General features: G+C 43.0%; 1 protein-coding gene across 1 annotated transcript in view; it reads left to right on the forward strand.

The window, feature by feature from the left end:
- The window catches only part of ADAM12 (ADAM metallopeptidase domain 12), a 164,996-nt gene that overhangs the window by 39,652 nt on the left and 109,868 nt on the right, over window positions 1-15,476 (forward strand). The window contains exon 3 of the mRNA XM_085064614.1: window positions 4,042-4,115. Within this exon, the coding sequence (XP_084920740.1) occupies window positions 4,042-4,115 (74 nt within the window). The remainder of the gene's footprint in view (window positions 1-4,041; window positions 4,116-15,476) is intronic.

Raw genomic sequence — 15,476 nt, forward strand, 5'->3', positions numbered from 1 at the left:
GGCCACACACGCAAAGCTGTCCCTGTTGCAGGCCTGGCTTTAGCAAAGTTAATATCAGCTCTGGAGGGACTGGAAACCACCTTCTGGGTTAAACAAACCTGCCTATTTCTGTCTGATTCTGTCAGGATATAATTTAAAACTTTGAAACCAGAGAAGCAAAATCACCCCTTTTGGTTCTATTTCTTCTGCTGATCTCTTATCCTCAAATACTGGATTTGGACATTGGATACAGCTGGAAATGCATTTCTGTTTCCAAACGAATTAATGCTGCTGGTTTGAGTTAATTTTCACTCTTTTCCTTATCTGTAGATATTTCCCTTTGTTTCTATTAAGTAATTGCTAGAATTAATTTGAAGTTTCTTGTGCTGGTCTAACTCACATATCTCAATCCTATAAAATCCTTTACCTTTTATAGAGAGGAAGCTGCAAAGAGAGATGTGTTAGGACTCCCCATTCCATCAGTTTTCTGCTCTTCAAATGTATAAGAAATTACTTTTCTTCCAATCCCAGCAGGGAGTGTGAGGGGAAAAGCTCACAGCACTGCAGTGGGATCACAGACCAAAGGATCCAGCAATAATTAGGACTTTTGACTTGATTACTGTGCAGAAAAATATGCTCAGTGACAACTACTTTGCATTCAAATTCCAGAATGGGCATCCCACCAAGGTGAACAAATCACCTCCAAATGGATGGCTGCTAGCATTTCAGGAATAAAAATGGGTTCTTTTGAGGCTAGATATCATGATTATTAGACAGTATTCCCAATGCCATCTCCACATTCACAGGGGATCCCCAAACCATCCTCTCTTTTCTCCTTCTGTGTGAAGATCTGAAGATCAATGTGATTTAAAATGAAAAAAAATGAAAGTATTACTTAAAATATATGTACTAGTTAAAGCAGTTTTACTGCAGAACTTCTGACTCAGAAATAGGCTACTGGCTCATCATCTTTTAGTTAATCAAGTACTGATTTATTAATTTTTTTAATCTGCTTTATCAGTGAGAATTCTTGCTTGACCTTGACTTCATGTTTCACTAATTTCTTTCAGAATATTAAGTTTTACTAACATCAGCTGAAACCAAAACCCCTCAGCTCTAAGCATGGAAGGAGCAAATTAAGGGGAGAAATGCTTTTCCTGTTTTTTTGATACAGTTTGATGCAGATTTTTGAAGTAAATCCTCTAAATAAGAGGGAAAAGTTGTAGAGATTCCTACTCCAATCATCCTGAAGTCAGTTTAACCTCTTAGGATGTCAGGCAAAATCTTGTGTGTGTTGGTGAAATCTTCTCTTATGCCACAAAAAAAAAAAATCACCAAAAAGGAAAACAACAAACTGCAATTTTAGGAGAGAACTAGAAAATTTGAATTGGTAGAACAAAGAAAGTAGGACCCCACAAAATTCTTCATTATGGTTTAAATAATGCCACACATTAAGTTCACTTATCTCCCACAGTCAGTAATTTTGAAGGTATCAATGTGGGAATAAGTTGTAGCATCAGCACAGAAATTATTTTTTGTGAATGTTGAGAAAGACTTATAACAAGTGGCTCTTTCTCCAATCCTCTGAGCAGGAGATTCTGTACCCCCACAAGGTGCTTTGTCGATTATTCTGAGTGGAAAATATAAGGCAGTGCTCTAATATCTGTATTTATAGTCACTCCCAGTTCTCCTTGGAACGCAGTTTTGAAAATATCGATTGTAAGGGGAGAGTATCACGGTGTTTCATGGGATTTAAAATGAACTTTGAAGGTTTTGTAGCAGAACCGTGCAAATACTTTAGGGGAGACTCCACAAGCGCTGCAAGAAAAACCCAAGAAAAGCCCAAACAAAAAACCAAAAAACCTGAATTGATTTCACAAGTGTGTGGATTCAAAAAAGAGGAAGAAAAACCAAAGCACAAACCTCAAATGCCCTTTCTGAAAGATACTCATTTTTCTTTACCATTAGGAATTTATAATTTCAAGTGTTTCTGTTTGTAGTCACCCTAACACCTGTGCAGCGGGTAATTTTTGCTGTATCTGTGCTTATGAATTCCAGTCAGACTAAGAAAAAGTATAGTCTCATCTCTTCCCAGATGGAAAAGAAGGAAATGAGCCATTTGTTTGAAAGAAAAAAAAAAATCGATGGTGAAGCAAGATTCTGAACCTGGGTCTTGTGCAAAGCAACGCAGCATCCATAACTGGGGCCGTTATTGTGATAAGGAGTTTCAGCTTCAGGAATTCTCTGAGAGATGATTTGGTCTTGTAACAGTCTGTTCTATTCTGCAGCTGCTTTTTTAACTTTGCAACTTTCCCAACATCAATTGACTGTCAAATAAGTACCACTGTGAACTCATGAATAAACATAGTTGTCATTTCCATATTAAGAGGGCCTTCAGCTGAAAAGAATCCATTTGTGCCACTGCAATATCTTAATTATTTACTGTGTTATATTGTAATTAATTGTGGTTTGCTCTCTCAAAACTCCATATTCTGTAGATCTCACGGGTTTTGGAAGCAATGCAGTAATATTAAAGTCATAATCAACACTGCTTCTAAATATTCATGCCAATAAATGACTCCCATGTGTTTGCTGAGTGCCAAGGATAGTCTGAAGCATTTATTTAGCATTCTAGTGGGATCTGGTTTCTGCAGAGTTCACAGGGATGCAGAATTTCAATGCTGTTGCTGGGAAAGCACGTTTGGATTCGCACGAGAAGGACACTTTGGATAGAGCAACGGTATCTCAGTCCCAGTCTGGGCTCAGTGAAGCCTGAGAGCACTGGGGACTTCTCAGCTATTTCTCGTTTGAACAATTTTGTTTAGTCTATGACAGCCTCCCAATAATTTCACATTTTAATAAACATCGCTAATTTTTCAAACAATTTGAAAATCGTTGCGTTCCGAGGGTGGGGATGCTCTGTCTGTCACAGAGGCTCCACCAGGGCTCCTCTGCAGCAATCACAAATTCAGACACATTTCCCAATAAATCAATTAAACACTGGAACCCTAAAACAATCTTGCTGCAATTGGCTGCCATAAATCTCCAGAAAAGCATCTCGATTATCCAGGGGAACAGCTGATTTATGGAGCTACTGTTGGAATTTCAAACAAGGAAATGCTGTCGCGCAATCCAGTGAGTTTGTTTAATGAAATGTAAGTTAAATGTAAACAGTTTTAAAATATATGTGAGCTGAGGCTTTTGGATTAAGAGTAGCCAGCATATTGCAAGCTGTGCTTTCCCCTTTTAAGTGCAGATTCCAGAGCCTGTGGAGGTTCATTGCCCCTTCCTGGAGGTTTCTAGGCCTCCACTGCTTCAGATCCTCTCTCACAGCTCCCCCCAAAATTAATGGATTTACCTTTGGATGCTTGAGATGAAAAAGAACTTGGTTTTTATAATCAGGGGAAAGGCACTGTGAAGATTACACGCAGTCATGATGGTGCTGGAAATGCAATCCAGATGTCCTGGTCTCTGCTCCATGCTGGAGCACAACTGGGATTTCCATGGGCTCTGTTGCTGATGTCTTGTTTAGAAAATTCCCTTAAATACATGTATGTTGTCACAGAGACACCTGATAGTACTGTTGACCATATTTTTATTGACATTTCACATTTTTTGCACCTGACAATCCTTATAGGTCCCTTTCAACCCAGGATATTCCATGAATTTAATTGCTCTAACACCACGTCTTCTTTCTTTTAAGCTAAAACCTAATTATGCCATATGAAAAGCTTGAAATGCACCAAAAAAATATTAAATATGTCTTGGATATTAGGAAGGAATTGTTCCCTGTGAGGGTGGGGAGGGCCTGGCACAGGGTGCCCAGAGAAGCTGTGGTGCCCCTGGATCCCTGGCAGTGTCCAAGGGCAGGTTAGATGGCATTTGGAGCAACCTGGGACAGTGGAAGGTGTCCCTGCCATGGCTGGGGGTGTAAAAAAATGTTCTTTTAAGATCCCTTCCAGCCCAAACCATTCCATGCTTCCATGATAAGTCTATTTCCCTGGCAGAGCCTGGTGCAAGATGACGAGTTTGGACTCAGCCAACTCTGTTTTCCTTTTTCAGAACCACCCAGCACTGCTGCAGTTTGTAATTCAAGCTGAAAATAAACATCTGGTCATCGATTTGGAGAGGAATGAGTAAGTACCCTGCTGCATGGTCACTTTGTACTCTCAGAGAAGGGTTATAATTTTGAAATGGATGGTTTAAAATTAAGCTGGGGCCGATTTTGCTACTGGTCCCCTATAAAGAGTCCCCTAATGAGAGAGTTTTGTTCCAGTTTGGATTATGGGTATTTGTGCATTGCTGATAGAGCAAGAATCTCTATGGTTGTGTGCATTTATGTGGGCCTGAAAATGGACATGTTGCCTCTCAGGGTTTTCCTGTGTATTTGATTTGGGTTTGTCCTCCTTTCCTGTGGTAAGGCCTTTTATTTATAGTAATCTGGAATATCCTACAGTCTCTGGAATTTTTTTTTTTTGTTGGAGACCTCGTCCCTCCTAATGCTGCCTGAACCCATGATTTGCTCCGTGCAGTGTCCATCAGGGATGATGAGTCAAGACTTTGGGATTAACCCCTGCTGGCATGTTAAACTGGAGCTCTGTGGGTTTGCTGGCAAGGGGCTGATATGGGGTGATTGTGCTCTTGGTGAGGCCCAGGAGCAATGCTGGCCTTGAGCCCTTGTCTGTGTTCATCTTTTTCCATGTGCTCTTGGCAAATCCTGCTCATGCCCATGAGCTTCCAGAGAGGGATCAGGGGCTGCTGTAGATGTGGTGCCATGGGCAGAACCCCAGCAGAGTTTTTACAGGGATTCAAAACCCTACAATAGTGAAATCACTGCTCTGGGAGTCCATGACAAATGGAAAAATCATTTCCTCTAGGAGAATCTCAAGGATATATTATGGGAATCCAGATCAGGACAACTGCATGCTGTTTGTCAGAGGAAAGACAAAGATCAACTCTCAACCTAGGGAAAGCTTTTTATAACTGTTCCCAAGGATCTGTGAGTTCTGAAGGTTCCCCTGCTGGGGAATCAAAGCCACAAAGGTATTTTTTGGCGTTTAATAGAGTGAGTGATGCAGTTTTATGTGTTAGGAGGAAGGAATGTGCCTGTGAAAGCAAATGTCCAGGGGGGGTCAGGGACATCCTGCCTCAGGCTGGGGATGGACAACTTCAGTGGAAAACCACAGGGCACCTCTTTAGTCCTCAGGGGTAAAACAATTCAAAATCCTTTGTACTCTCAGTCATTTGGATGAACCCTAACATTACCCAGCTGGGATAAATTCCAGTTCACTTTATTATTCGACATCAAACCCAAGTCTTGACATTTCTTTGTATTATTTTTAATGCTCCTTGGTTATTCAAAACCTGTCCTTCAAGGGTGTGTAGATACCCCATGCATAGATTGTTCTATTCCAGTAACTAGAGGAGAATTTAATTCCTTTAGTAAACAGAGATTTAACTTTATATTCTCTTAATCTTTGTCAAAGGGTGTGCCTTCCTCCAGGAATGGGAAGTATGCAGCAATTGAGGAAACTATTTACATTCCATCTCAGCGATTAAAAGAACATAAAAACATAAAAAACCATAAAACTGCTAATACAGGCTTTGCTGAACATACCAAAGTCTCTTGTACCTGTAATAAAGTCAGATTTAGAAGATTGTAAGATGCAATCTCCACCTCTTTTAGAAGCAGGACAGGAAAGTGCAGTAAATTACCTCTATGGGCATCTGTCAGACTGCATTGATTTGGAGCTGTTGAGACCTGCTCCTTAAGAAATACATAATTTATCAATGATTATTTTTCAGTTGAGATAAACTGGGGTTATTTTTTTAGTTTGGTGGGGTGTCCAGCTGAAGATTTGCATTCTGGAAGAGTTGTGTATGGTGTTGACAGCATGAGGTTCCTCATCTCAGCAGGAGATGCTGTGGATTGGTACAATCAGCCTTGCCTGGGTTTGGCATTTGTAGCACACGAGGCATTTCACAGATCCCAAACCACAGGAAAAAGCTGGTCATGGTTTTGCAAAGTCATTTTGCCCTTTTCTTCAGTATTTCTGACTTTGATGTTCCTAAGAAATGATGGTCTGAGTGTTGCAAGTCCATGCAGTAGTTTTCTCAGCTTGTGCATGAGTAGGTCGGTTGTTTCTGTACATCACACCATGCACTGGTGCAGGGCTCAGCAGGGGTGTGGAGTGACAAATAATACCCAGGAGAGAAATGAGAGGCTGCATTTCTGCAGAGCAGGCATCTGATGGCAGCAGGCCAGGCTGGACATGTGGGTTCTGAGCTCCAGAGGTGTGAGGAGCTCATCACAAACCTGGGAAAGGGAGCAGTGCTCCCATCCCTGCTTCCTGGCAATCTCCAAGGCTGCAGATGAGCACACAGCCCCTGCTGCATCTTCCTGCTGATGGAACATGGAGCTCAAATGCCATTAATCACCTGCTGCAGGGAGGAGTGGAGAGAGAAACACAAACACCTTGTGTGGAGTGAAAAGTGGCAGCACACGAAGCTCTGAGATGTGAGTTGTTATCTTTCTGTGGTTTCATGTCAAGCACTGGAGAATGCTGGGGGTGGAGGTGCATGGAACCCCTAAATTACATCATTTCTGCATTGGGTCATGCAAAAAAAACCTGGATGTGATTTTCCATGGTTAGGAGGAACAGCTGCTTCGAGTAGTCTTGACATTAAACTCCATTTATTGAAAACCTTAGAGATTTTCCAAACCTTGAGTTTTATTTCAAAACATGATTCAGATGCATTAGGAAACCCCAAGTGGGGAGCAACGTGTGAAACCATCTGTTATCTATGGAAATATTGAATGTCAGTTTGGTGTTTTCTGATACTTAGACTCATCAAAATGTGTTCATATGTCCTGGGCAAGATGTTCTGAGTTACTTCTGGAAGAGTTACAGGTACCTGACTAAGCAGCCTAGGGTTTGAAATCTTCTCGATGGCTTGCAGCTGTTGAGATTACTTTTGTGGATATTCATTAAATACTTTGGTGATTAATTTCCAGGCACTGCCCATTTGTAATTGCAACCCCAAAATTATTTGCGGTGGATTCAATTTGTCAAAGGCAGCAAAGCTGCAAGCGAGCTCACATTGCAAGTACATTCCTTACCATGATTTAGCTGCAAAAGCTGATTGCACTCTTGAGAACCTTCAGCTCTGTAGTGCCTTAAATGTTTTAGAAACACTTGTCATATGGAGAGATTTCCAGAATCAGCAAACCATCGATCAGCTGCAAAATAAACCACTTTCTGGAGCAGCTGACTGGGCTGGGGTGCATTACATCAGTAATACTGATGCTCTGCTGGTGTGCAAGGGACAGTAATGTATGCACTTAGAAATCCCTTGAAAGTTGATTGCAGCATGTGGGTCTTAGAGGGAAGCAGTTCACGGTTGTGTCAGTGAAACAGAGCCCCTGTAAGATTAAATCTGAGCTGGAGAGTGGAACAGTCTGTGGCTACTGGCTGTTTGTCTGTGACTGGAAACGTTTTGCACTCTGTCAGGGCTAGGTCTGCACACAGCAAAAGCTCTTAAGTGTTCTTTTAACTTTAAACATGTGAGCGATCCAGGTAAAGTCAGCGGAATTACTGATTTTCAAAATCAATTTCATGCTTACACGATCTGCTGACAAAGGTCATAATTATGAATGTCAAAGACATGTAACTCTGAACAGATGTTGGATGGAGAGCTTTCCCAGTGCTGACTCCTGTGTGTACCTGGAGGATAGAAAGCTGAGCTGAGTCGAGGGCACAGGAGGATGATTATGGAGGTGGGGTGGCTTTGTGCTGAGGACATCAAGAACATCCCAGGTGTGTCCTGGGCAATGTCCTTCTGCTGGGGCTTTGTTGTCCCTTCGTCTGAGGTCAATGTGGTTGTGGCTGGTGGGCCACTGGCAGTGTCCATTGGAACATGGAAATGGAAAGAAAAAGCTGGAATATTTTAGAGGAGCTGAGTTCAGTCTTCATTTCCCCATCATTTTATGCTCCTTTTCGTCAGGTTTATAGCCCAGCCTTAACAAAGCAATATAAAAAAGGCAATATATGAGGTTACATTGCTGCCTTTTATTCCCTCAGTAAAAATTCTCCAATTTTATCAGGAGACAAAATCCACCTCAGGCCATGGTTTAAGCCTCTATCTTATCCTATAAATCCCTTAGGATCCCAGAGATCTCCAGAGGTTTAGATCATCTCTGACTGTCCCCCCTGTACATTTTCCACTTCCTCATGGGGACACAATACCCAGGATGGGCTGGGATGGAATAGCCCAGTGTTCCAGGTCACTTGGAAAGCTTTTCCCCAGGACTGAGGAAGCTCCAGCAGAATTCCCTGGGCTGGAAATCAGGCAGTAGCCATCTTCATGCACACTGCTGGTGTGACCAGTTCCAATGAGCCTCAGAGTTCAGCAATATTTTATTTTCTCTTTTGGTTAAAACAAAAGAAGTCTTTCTCTCTGCTTTTCAGCCTGACCTCCCTGAATGGGAACACTGATTGGTGTGCAAGTGACACTGGAGCTGGATTAATTTAGCAGGGAAACAACCCATTTGCAGTGCCAAAGCAAAGAGCTGACGAGGTTTGTTAATGAACTGACATGCTTCTGTAGAATCAATGGCTTGAAATACGGATAGAGAAACAAATCTAAACAAACAAATCCCAAACAGAGAGCTGGGACCTGTCAGAATATACTTGCTATTATAATTCTGTGCTGTGTCTTAGCCAAAAAAACTGTGACCTCAGCCTGCTTTATCTGCAAGTGCTGGAGCTGGCAGCTGTACTGCAGCATTTCAGCCTGAGCTGACAGTTGGGATTTCACTGTAATTGAAGTAAAAGTTTCACTTTAATGGAAGGAACAGTTTTTCCCTTTCTGCAATGGCAACAGTCAGATGGTCTAAACCACACTGAAATGTGGCAAATCAGCTACCACAGCCAGAGTAAAGATGGGATCAGTCTGTGGGGTCTAAGGCTACAGGTATTTCCCTGTAGGTTTGTGGTATAAAAACAGAATATTGAGCATGGGCATTGAGAAACCAAAGTTTGTTCTATGATTTTTAGCAATGGTAGTCGAGGTTGTGTGGTCACAACCTTTGGCTGTGTCATTTTGGAGTGAAAGGATTCAGCCCCACCAGGAGAGAAACTGCTGCTTTTTTAGTCTGTTTTTTCTCTCCTTACAATCACAGAATCATAGAAAGTCTTGGGTTGAAAGGGACCTTAAAGATCACCTAGTTCCAACCCCCCCAAACACAAGGAGTTCCCCATAAGGAGTTCCAGCTCCTTACATGAATACACCAAAGAAAGGAACACTGAAAGAAGACATTTATATGCTGATATAACATGCTGCAAGGGGAGAGAATAAAAAGACTCAGAAATATAAATTCTGAGAGCTTCTTGTGGCTGACTGTCATAATGTCTGTGAAGGTCAAGCTGCTCTTCCCATGCCCAGAAAACAGCAGGACAATGGGGCTTTGCCACGTTCCCTGGAGAGAAGAGAGGACTTTGTCACATCCCAAACCCTGGCTTGGGGCACACGTGGGGTCAGGAGAGTCTGTGCTGTTCTGCTCCTGCCCTGCAGCCTGGGCAGGGTGTAGGACTGAGGGATCATCCCCCTTTTGTTCTGGGAAAACTGAGATGTGGGAAGTTGAACATTTCTGTGTGTTCTGCAGAGCTACAGACCTGGTTCACACAGAGAACAAAAATCAGTCTAATGGGTGGCACAGGTGCTCATTTCTCTGCACGAGGGTTTTCCTGAGTTTCCAGAATGTCATCAGCTGGCAGCTTTGAACCAAGTTAGCACAAGGTTTTACTTGTCCACCGTCTGTCAGTCAGAGCAATACTACAGCTGTCCCTTCAACCAAAAATATAACAGTAATAGAGAGGCAAATGTTAATAAATTTAATACAGAATTAGCCTGCTTTAGGTTTCGCTCTCTGAACATATTGCAGCAGTAGAATCCAATATTTCCTGAGCTGTGTTTTAAGCTCCCCTTGCAGTGCAGAATGTGAGGTTTTCAGCACTTGCCCTCGCCGTGGCTCAGCGCAGAGGCTGGGAGCACAGCTGGCTATGGGGAAAGAGCAGGAATGTTGTTCCCTCCCTCTGCAGGCAGGCTGAGCTCAGCCCCAGCGCCGTGATAACGAGCACAGGCAGCGTGCAATCCTCTAGGAGAGTGAATTCGTAACTGAGGAGAGAGAGGAGATGAAACCTTTCTGGAAACCTCGTAATCTCCTGCTGATAGTGCAGCCCACGTGGCGAGCAGCGCTCTGTGTCCCAGGTCGCGGTGCACGTTGGCAGGAAAAGCTTGGGAGGGTCCAGCTGGAGCCTGGCTTGGCCCACAAACCTCCCAAGGGTTCCTCACGTGGTTTTTCTATCTGCTCCTTGGGCAGGTTTCAGAATCCTTTTGCTTGTTGGGGTTTTTTTTAAGATTTGCTCCTGACAAGAGTGAGCAGCGAAGGGGAAATGCTGAGCTCTGCTCTGCACTGCCCAGGGTGTTTGATCTCCTTCTCACCACACCTGTAAAGAGACCAGGCCAGACCCAAGGGGATTCTCCTGCTTCTCAGAAACATTTGTGGATATTGCTTTCTGCCTTCAGAAACACAGGGAGGACTGTAAATGAGTTTTCAAGTTAAAACTGAGGGTGGTGAGACAGCTTGCCCAGAGAAGCTGTGGTGCCCCTGGATCCCTGGCAGTGTCCAAGGACAGGTTGGACATTGGGGCTTGGAGCAGCCTGGGACAGTGGAAGGTGTCCCTGCCATGGCAGGGGTGGAACAAGACAAGCTTTAAGGTCCCTTCCAACCCAAATTATTTCATGATTCTATAATTCAGGTAATTGTCCCTTCCTTGAGGTTACCCCTAGGATTTTAGCTGGGCAGTGGATATAGCAGAAGGGAGACAAAAGGAGTGGGAGCAGGATGACCTGTCAATGTGTGTCCATGTCAGAACAAACTGGGAAAAGATATCACAACAGGGGGAAAAAAAAGTAAGATGTAAGATTTAAGATTCTTTTTATCATGTCTTTCATTCTAATACTTTCTGCTCCATCATAAGTTTTTTGGAAAATCAACAAACCAACCAAGCCCAAAAGCAAACCCCTGATAATACTGTCACAGTCATGCTTAAATCCTAAGGTCTGGCAGCTTTGCTGTGCTGTGGTCATGGGGTTTAGATAAAAGTGTGCCACAAGTTATTTGTATTTTGTGGTCCTGGGAGATGGTTTACATCCCTGTAGCCTTATATGAATGAATTTCTATCACAAACTGAGTCTAGGAATTTTTTAAGGGGCTAAACTGGTCATGCTGTTCTCGTGAAGAGTTCCTACATCAAATTCCTTTGAATATCTCAGTCAGGAACTGAGTGCAGGAACTTCCACATAAATGTTCATCTAATTTGTCTCTCTTTCCCCTTCATTCTTTCTTTCTTTTTTTTTTGCCTTTATTTTCTCTTGTTTGTTCTTTTCCAAAGCTCCCTTGAGAGGGATTTCCAGGTGTGTATGAATTTCCATAGGCACAGCAGCCTTCAGCATTTCAGGCATTTCTTTCCTGCCAGGGCAGCAGGGAATGTGGCCAGTGTGCACAGACCCCTCTGTCAAAACATCGGGATCCTCCTCTGTCACAAAACCCATGGAAAGAGGAGGGAAAGCAGGGGAAAGAAGTGAAGCCTGGTGTCCACAGCAGAGTGTGATTCCTGGATGTTTCTCTGGGATGTCTCATCCAACATCCCTGATGTAACGGTTCCTTTTCCATTTTTCGGCTCCTTTTCCATCTCTCGAGCGCGGCGTGCGTGACTCAGGCTGCAGGCATGTCTGCAGAGCTGCTTGCTGCAACAGCTGGCTCTCTGCAGCTACCATGGGGAGCTTGGCCTCTTCAAAAAATAAAGAAAGGGGAAGCAAAAGATAGAATAAGAATGAAGAACAAAAAAAAAAGAAAGAAAGAAAGAGAAAAAGGCAGGTGAAAAGTACTGGAGGACAAGATTTTTCTGTGCATGTGGCTGAATTCAGAGCAGAAGCAGACGCTTTGCTGGACGCCAGGTTTGAGACTCTTTCCAGAAAATGTCAGTTCCTTTCCAAGTGACAGAGCAGTTTCTCAGGGCTCCAAGGATGGCAGAAAGAGCTGCTGGAGAAATCCAAACCCATCCCAGCCTGCAGAGCGCGTGGGGCCAGGAGGTGCTCACGCCGAGTCCCAGCCAACCCACCTCCCACTGCCCCGCAGGGAAGGAGGGATCCTCGCGTTTATTTATCTCATTTCCTCCCAGCAGAGCCTCGAGGATGAATTTGCTTGCATTTTGGGAGCCTCGAGGATGAATTTGCTCACATTTTGGGAGCCTCGAGGATGCATTTGCTCACATTTTGAAGATGAAAAGCAGCGCGAGCGCGAAGTGCTGCGATATCAGCCAAGAGGGCTGATGCAAAAAGCAGAGTCTATACGAAGAGTGGGCAGGAAATACATATATGGAAACATAAGCTTGGCAAGAGGGTGCTTTTTTTTCCCCCTTCTTTGATGTCTGGCCTCAGTAATCCAGACAGATTCCTTCAAGAAATTGGTCCAATTTATTCCTGTGCTTTTATCTTGCTACCTGCTCCTCGTTCATTGAAGTAGCTGTGAAAAGCCTGAGTACCTGGCTGGGAGTGGAAAGGTGCCTTTTGCAGGAATAAGGTAATTTGAGAACACTGTAATGATCCCCCGAAATGGGACTTTTCCTGGTAATTTGTGCTTCCCAGTCCTCCCGGGAGGAGAGCAGAGCCTGCCTGTTCCTTCCTCTGCCCCACATATTTGCACTCTCTCAGTGTTGCTCGGTCCAGGAAAAGCACAGTGTCCTCTTCCCATCTGATGCTCTTCCTCTCCCTAAGGGAAACAAGAGTTATGTTCAGTTACAGCCCCAGTTAGGGTTCAGCTTCAATGCAGTCTTTATCACGTTACATATTTTATCTGCCCAGCATATTCTGCTACAGTTTAGGCATAAAAAGGTCGTGTTTTATAACAGTTTTCTCTGTAAAAAGAAAGAATAAGGAGATGTATCTCCTGTGCTCTGATAAAACACGTAAACTTTTGGCTTCAGAAAAGCTGGCTATGACATTTAGAAATAAAAAAGCGAGCTCCATCACCAAATTAATCAGGAGTACATCTATACAGCCCACTCTGACTTCAGGGGAATGGCTTCCCATTCACATGAGAAATGAATTTGATACATTTGAAAGTTAGTTTTACTCTGCATATTAAAGGAAAAAAAAGCACAACTGGATGGGAATTAGGAAATGGAAGTAGAAATATTTTTGCAACTTAGCCTGAAAACCATGGAAATGACAGTTTTCTTTACCTTACAAACAGCCCCTCAAATATAGCTTAGGGTTTGTCAGCCATGCCTTGTGCTGACGTGGTTTGCAGACAGGTTCTGCCTTTTCTCCCCAGCACTGGGCCTTGCTTGCACTTTCTGCCCTCCATCCCTCTCCCCCTCCCAAACCATTGCTAAAGCAAACCCACATTCCCCCAGCCATCCCCCAAAACCATTTATTCCTCTTCTAATTGAACAGCAAGGCAGTAAATGCCTTATCAGTTTAGAAACAGCGGGCTGGATAATTCCAAGCAGATGTCTCCCTTTCCTCAATCACAACATCAGTTATGTCTTGGTCAGTCTTGATTAGCTGATTCTTACATAATGAGGAGCTGGAGTTAATGGCCACTTCTCTGTGGGCTGAACATGCTGAAAGGAGCAGCTTTGCCCCTGGAGAACAAGAGGCTGATGAGGCAGGGAAATCAAGCTCAATGGAATGAGGCTGCATTGTGAGTCATTAGCAGAGATGACGCTCGGGTAACAGATGAAATATCTCTGATGGAGACCAGTTGTAAAAGCACAGCTCGGTGTTTAATAAATGTGCTGGGGTGACTCAGAAATCCAGAGGACACATTTGTCTCTCTGCAGTGTTTCCTGTGCTGGATGTGTCTCCTGGCTGGATCTGGGCTTTGCAAGGGACACTCTTACACTCACTGCAGGAAAGACTACTGTACCATAAATGTGGAAATAAAAGTGATCAAACCCCTTGCATTTGGCTGAAAAATGGGCAAATCTTCCATAAAGGACTGGCTGGTGCCTGTTAGGTGTGGCATCATTTGATTAGACTTTAATCTAGTTGAAGATTGGATTGGAATGAAGCTACAGCAGTTTAACAAGTTCCACAGACCCCTTTGATAGCTTTTAGTTGGACAAATAAAAATATAACCTAAGCAAAAGCAGGGATTCTTGATACACAAAGAATGAAAAATTGAATGTATCTCTTACCCCGACATAAACAGCAAGAAAAAACCCACCCCCAAACACAAATAAATAATACCACATTATTAGCTGGGTGATAGTTTTGAGGTAACATAAAACCCAGTCGTGATTGCAACATAAATGCTTCTGAAACAAAAATATTTGGGGAGGAGAGAAGGGAATGTGCTAGGAAGATTTAATTGTTTTAGTAGAGAAGTTGGTGGTTATTAGTGTCTTCTGAAAACAAAGCAGTCAGGAGCAAGTAGCTTCTGTTTTCACTTGCTTTTGGGTTGGATTAATGCAATCTTTGTTCACAGAGGAGCTGAGTCGTTGTTAAAAGTCTTCCTCACTTTGTTTTGTGGATGAAAATCGTGGCAGATTAATGTTTTTCCGACGCTTTATGTGGATAATGTTCAAGCAGGGCATGCATTTGACTTCCTTTGAGCTCAGAAGCCTGGTGATTGGATGGAATGACCTTTTTAAAAGGAAAAAAAAAGACAGTCCTTGTTAAGAGGTTTTTACTTGGTAATAAAAACTTGATCTTTTTAAATAACGTGCTGTTATTTTCTGAAGAAGAATAGGGATTTTTATACTAATTTAGAGGAGTATCCATCAGAATTGCTGTAATTCCTTGAAAGGAGCTGTGGTTGCCTCAGCATAAAGATGGGTTTATGTGGATGAAGTTTGCCCAACCTATCCTGCAAGAAACCAGCATCTTCCCTTAGCTTAGCAATTCCTGGAAAAAAAAATACTCAAGATTGTCTGGGCAGCATCAGAGAAACTGCTTTATTTTGGATTTTCCAGAGTATGAATTCACTTGTTTAATTCCCACACTTCCTAATCATTGAATTCAGATCAATGGTGCAGTCTGTCCTTCTTCCTACAGCACAGCTGGCACTGTTATGCACCCAAAACTTCTGAATAATAGGGAGAGAGGACACTTGAACCTTCTTTTTCATCCAGTGCTTGTGCCACCAGCCCAGTGCCCCAGGGGCAGCAGCAGTGTCCCCCAGAGAGCCCCAAGGTGTTGGGGACAACACTGAGTCACCAGCAGCACAAAGAGCCAGCAGCAAATATATTGTTTTTTTTATAAGTAATGAATTCACTTAGTAGGAAAGGGCAGGGTAGAGAATGAATTGTTTAACAGATTAATGTGAATGTCTTTTATATTTTATAAACCTCTTAATTCCCTGGTGTGCTGAGCCAGGTTTTGTTTATGTACATGGAAACATGAAATCTCTTCCAGTCCCTGTGCAA

This window comes from Lichenostomus cassidix, chromosome 6 (genome assembly GCF_008360975.1).
Source record: "Lichenostomus cassidix isolate B80296 chromosome 6, HeHo_3.0, whole genome shotgun sequence".
Lineage (NCBI taxonomy): Eukaryota > Metazoa > Chordata > Aves > Passeriformes > Meliphagidae > Lichenostomus > Lichenostomus cassidix.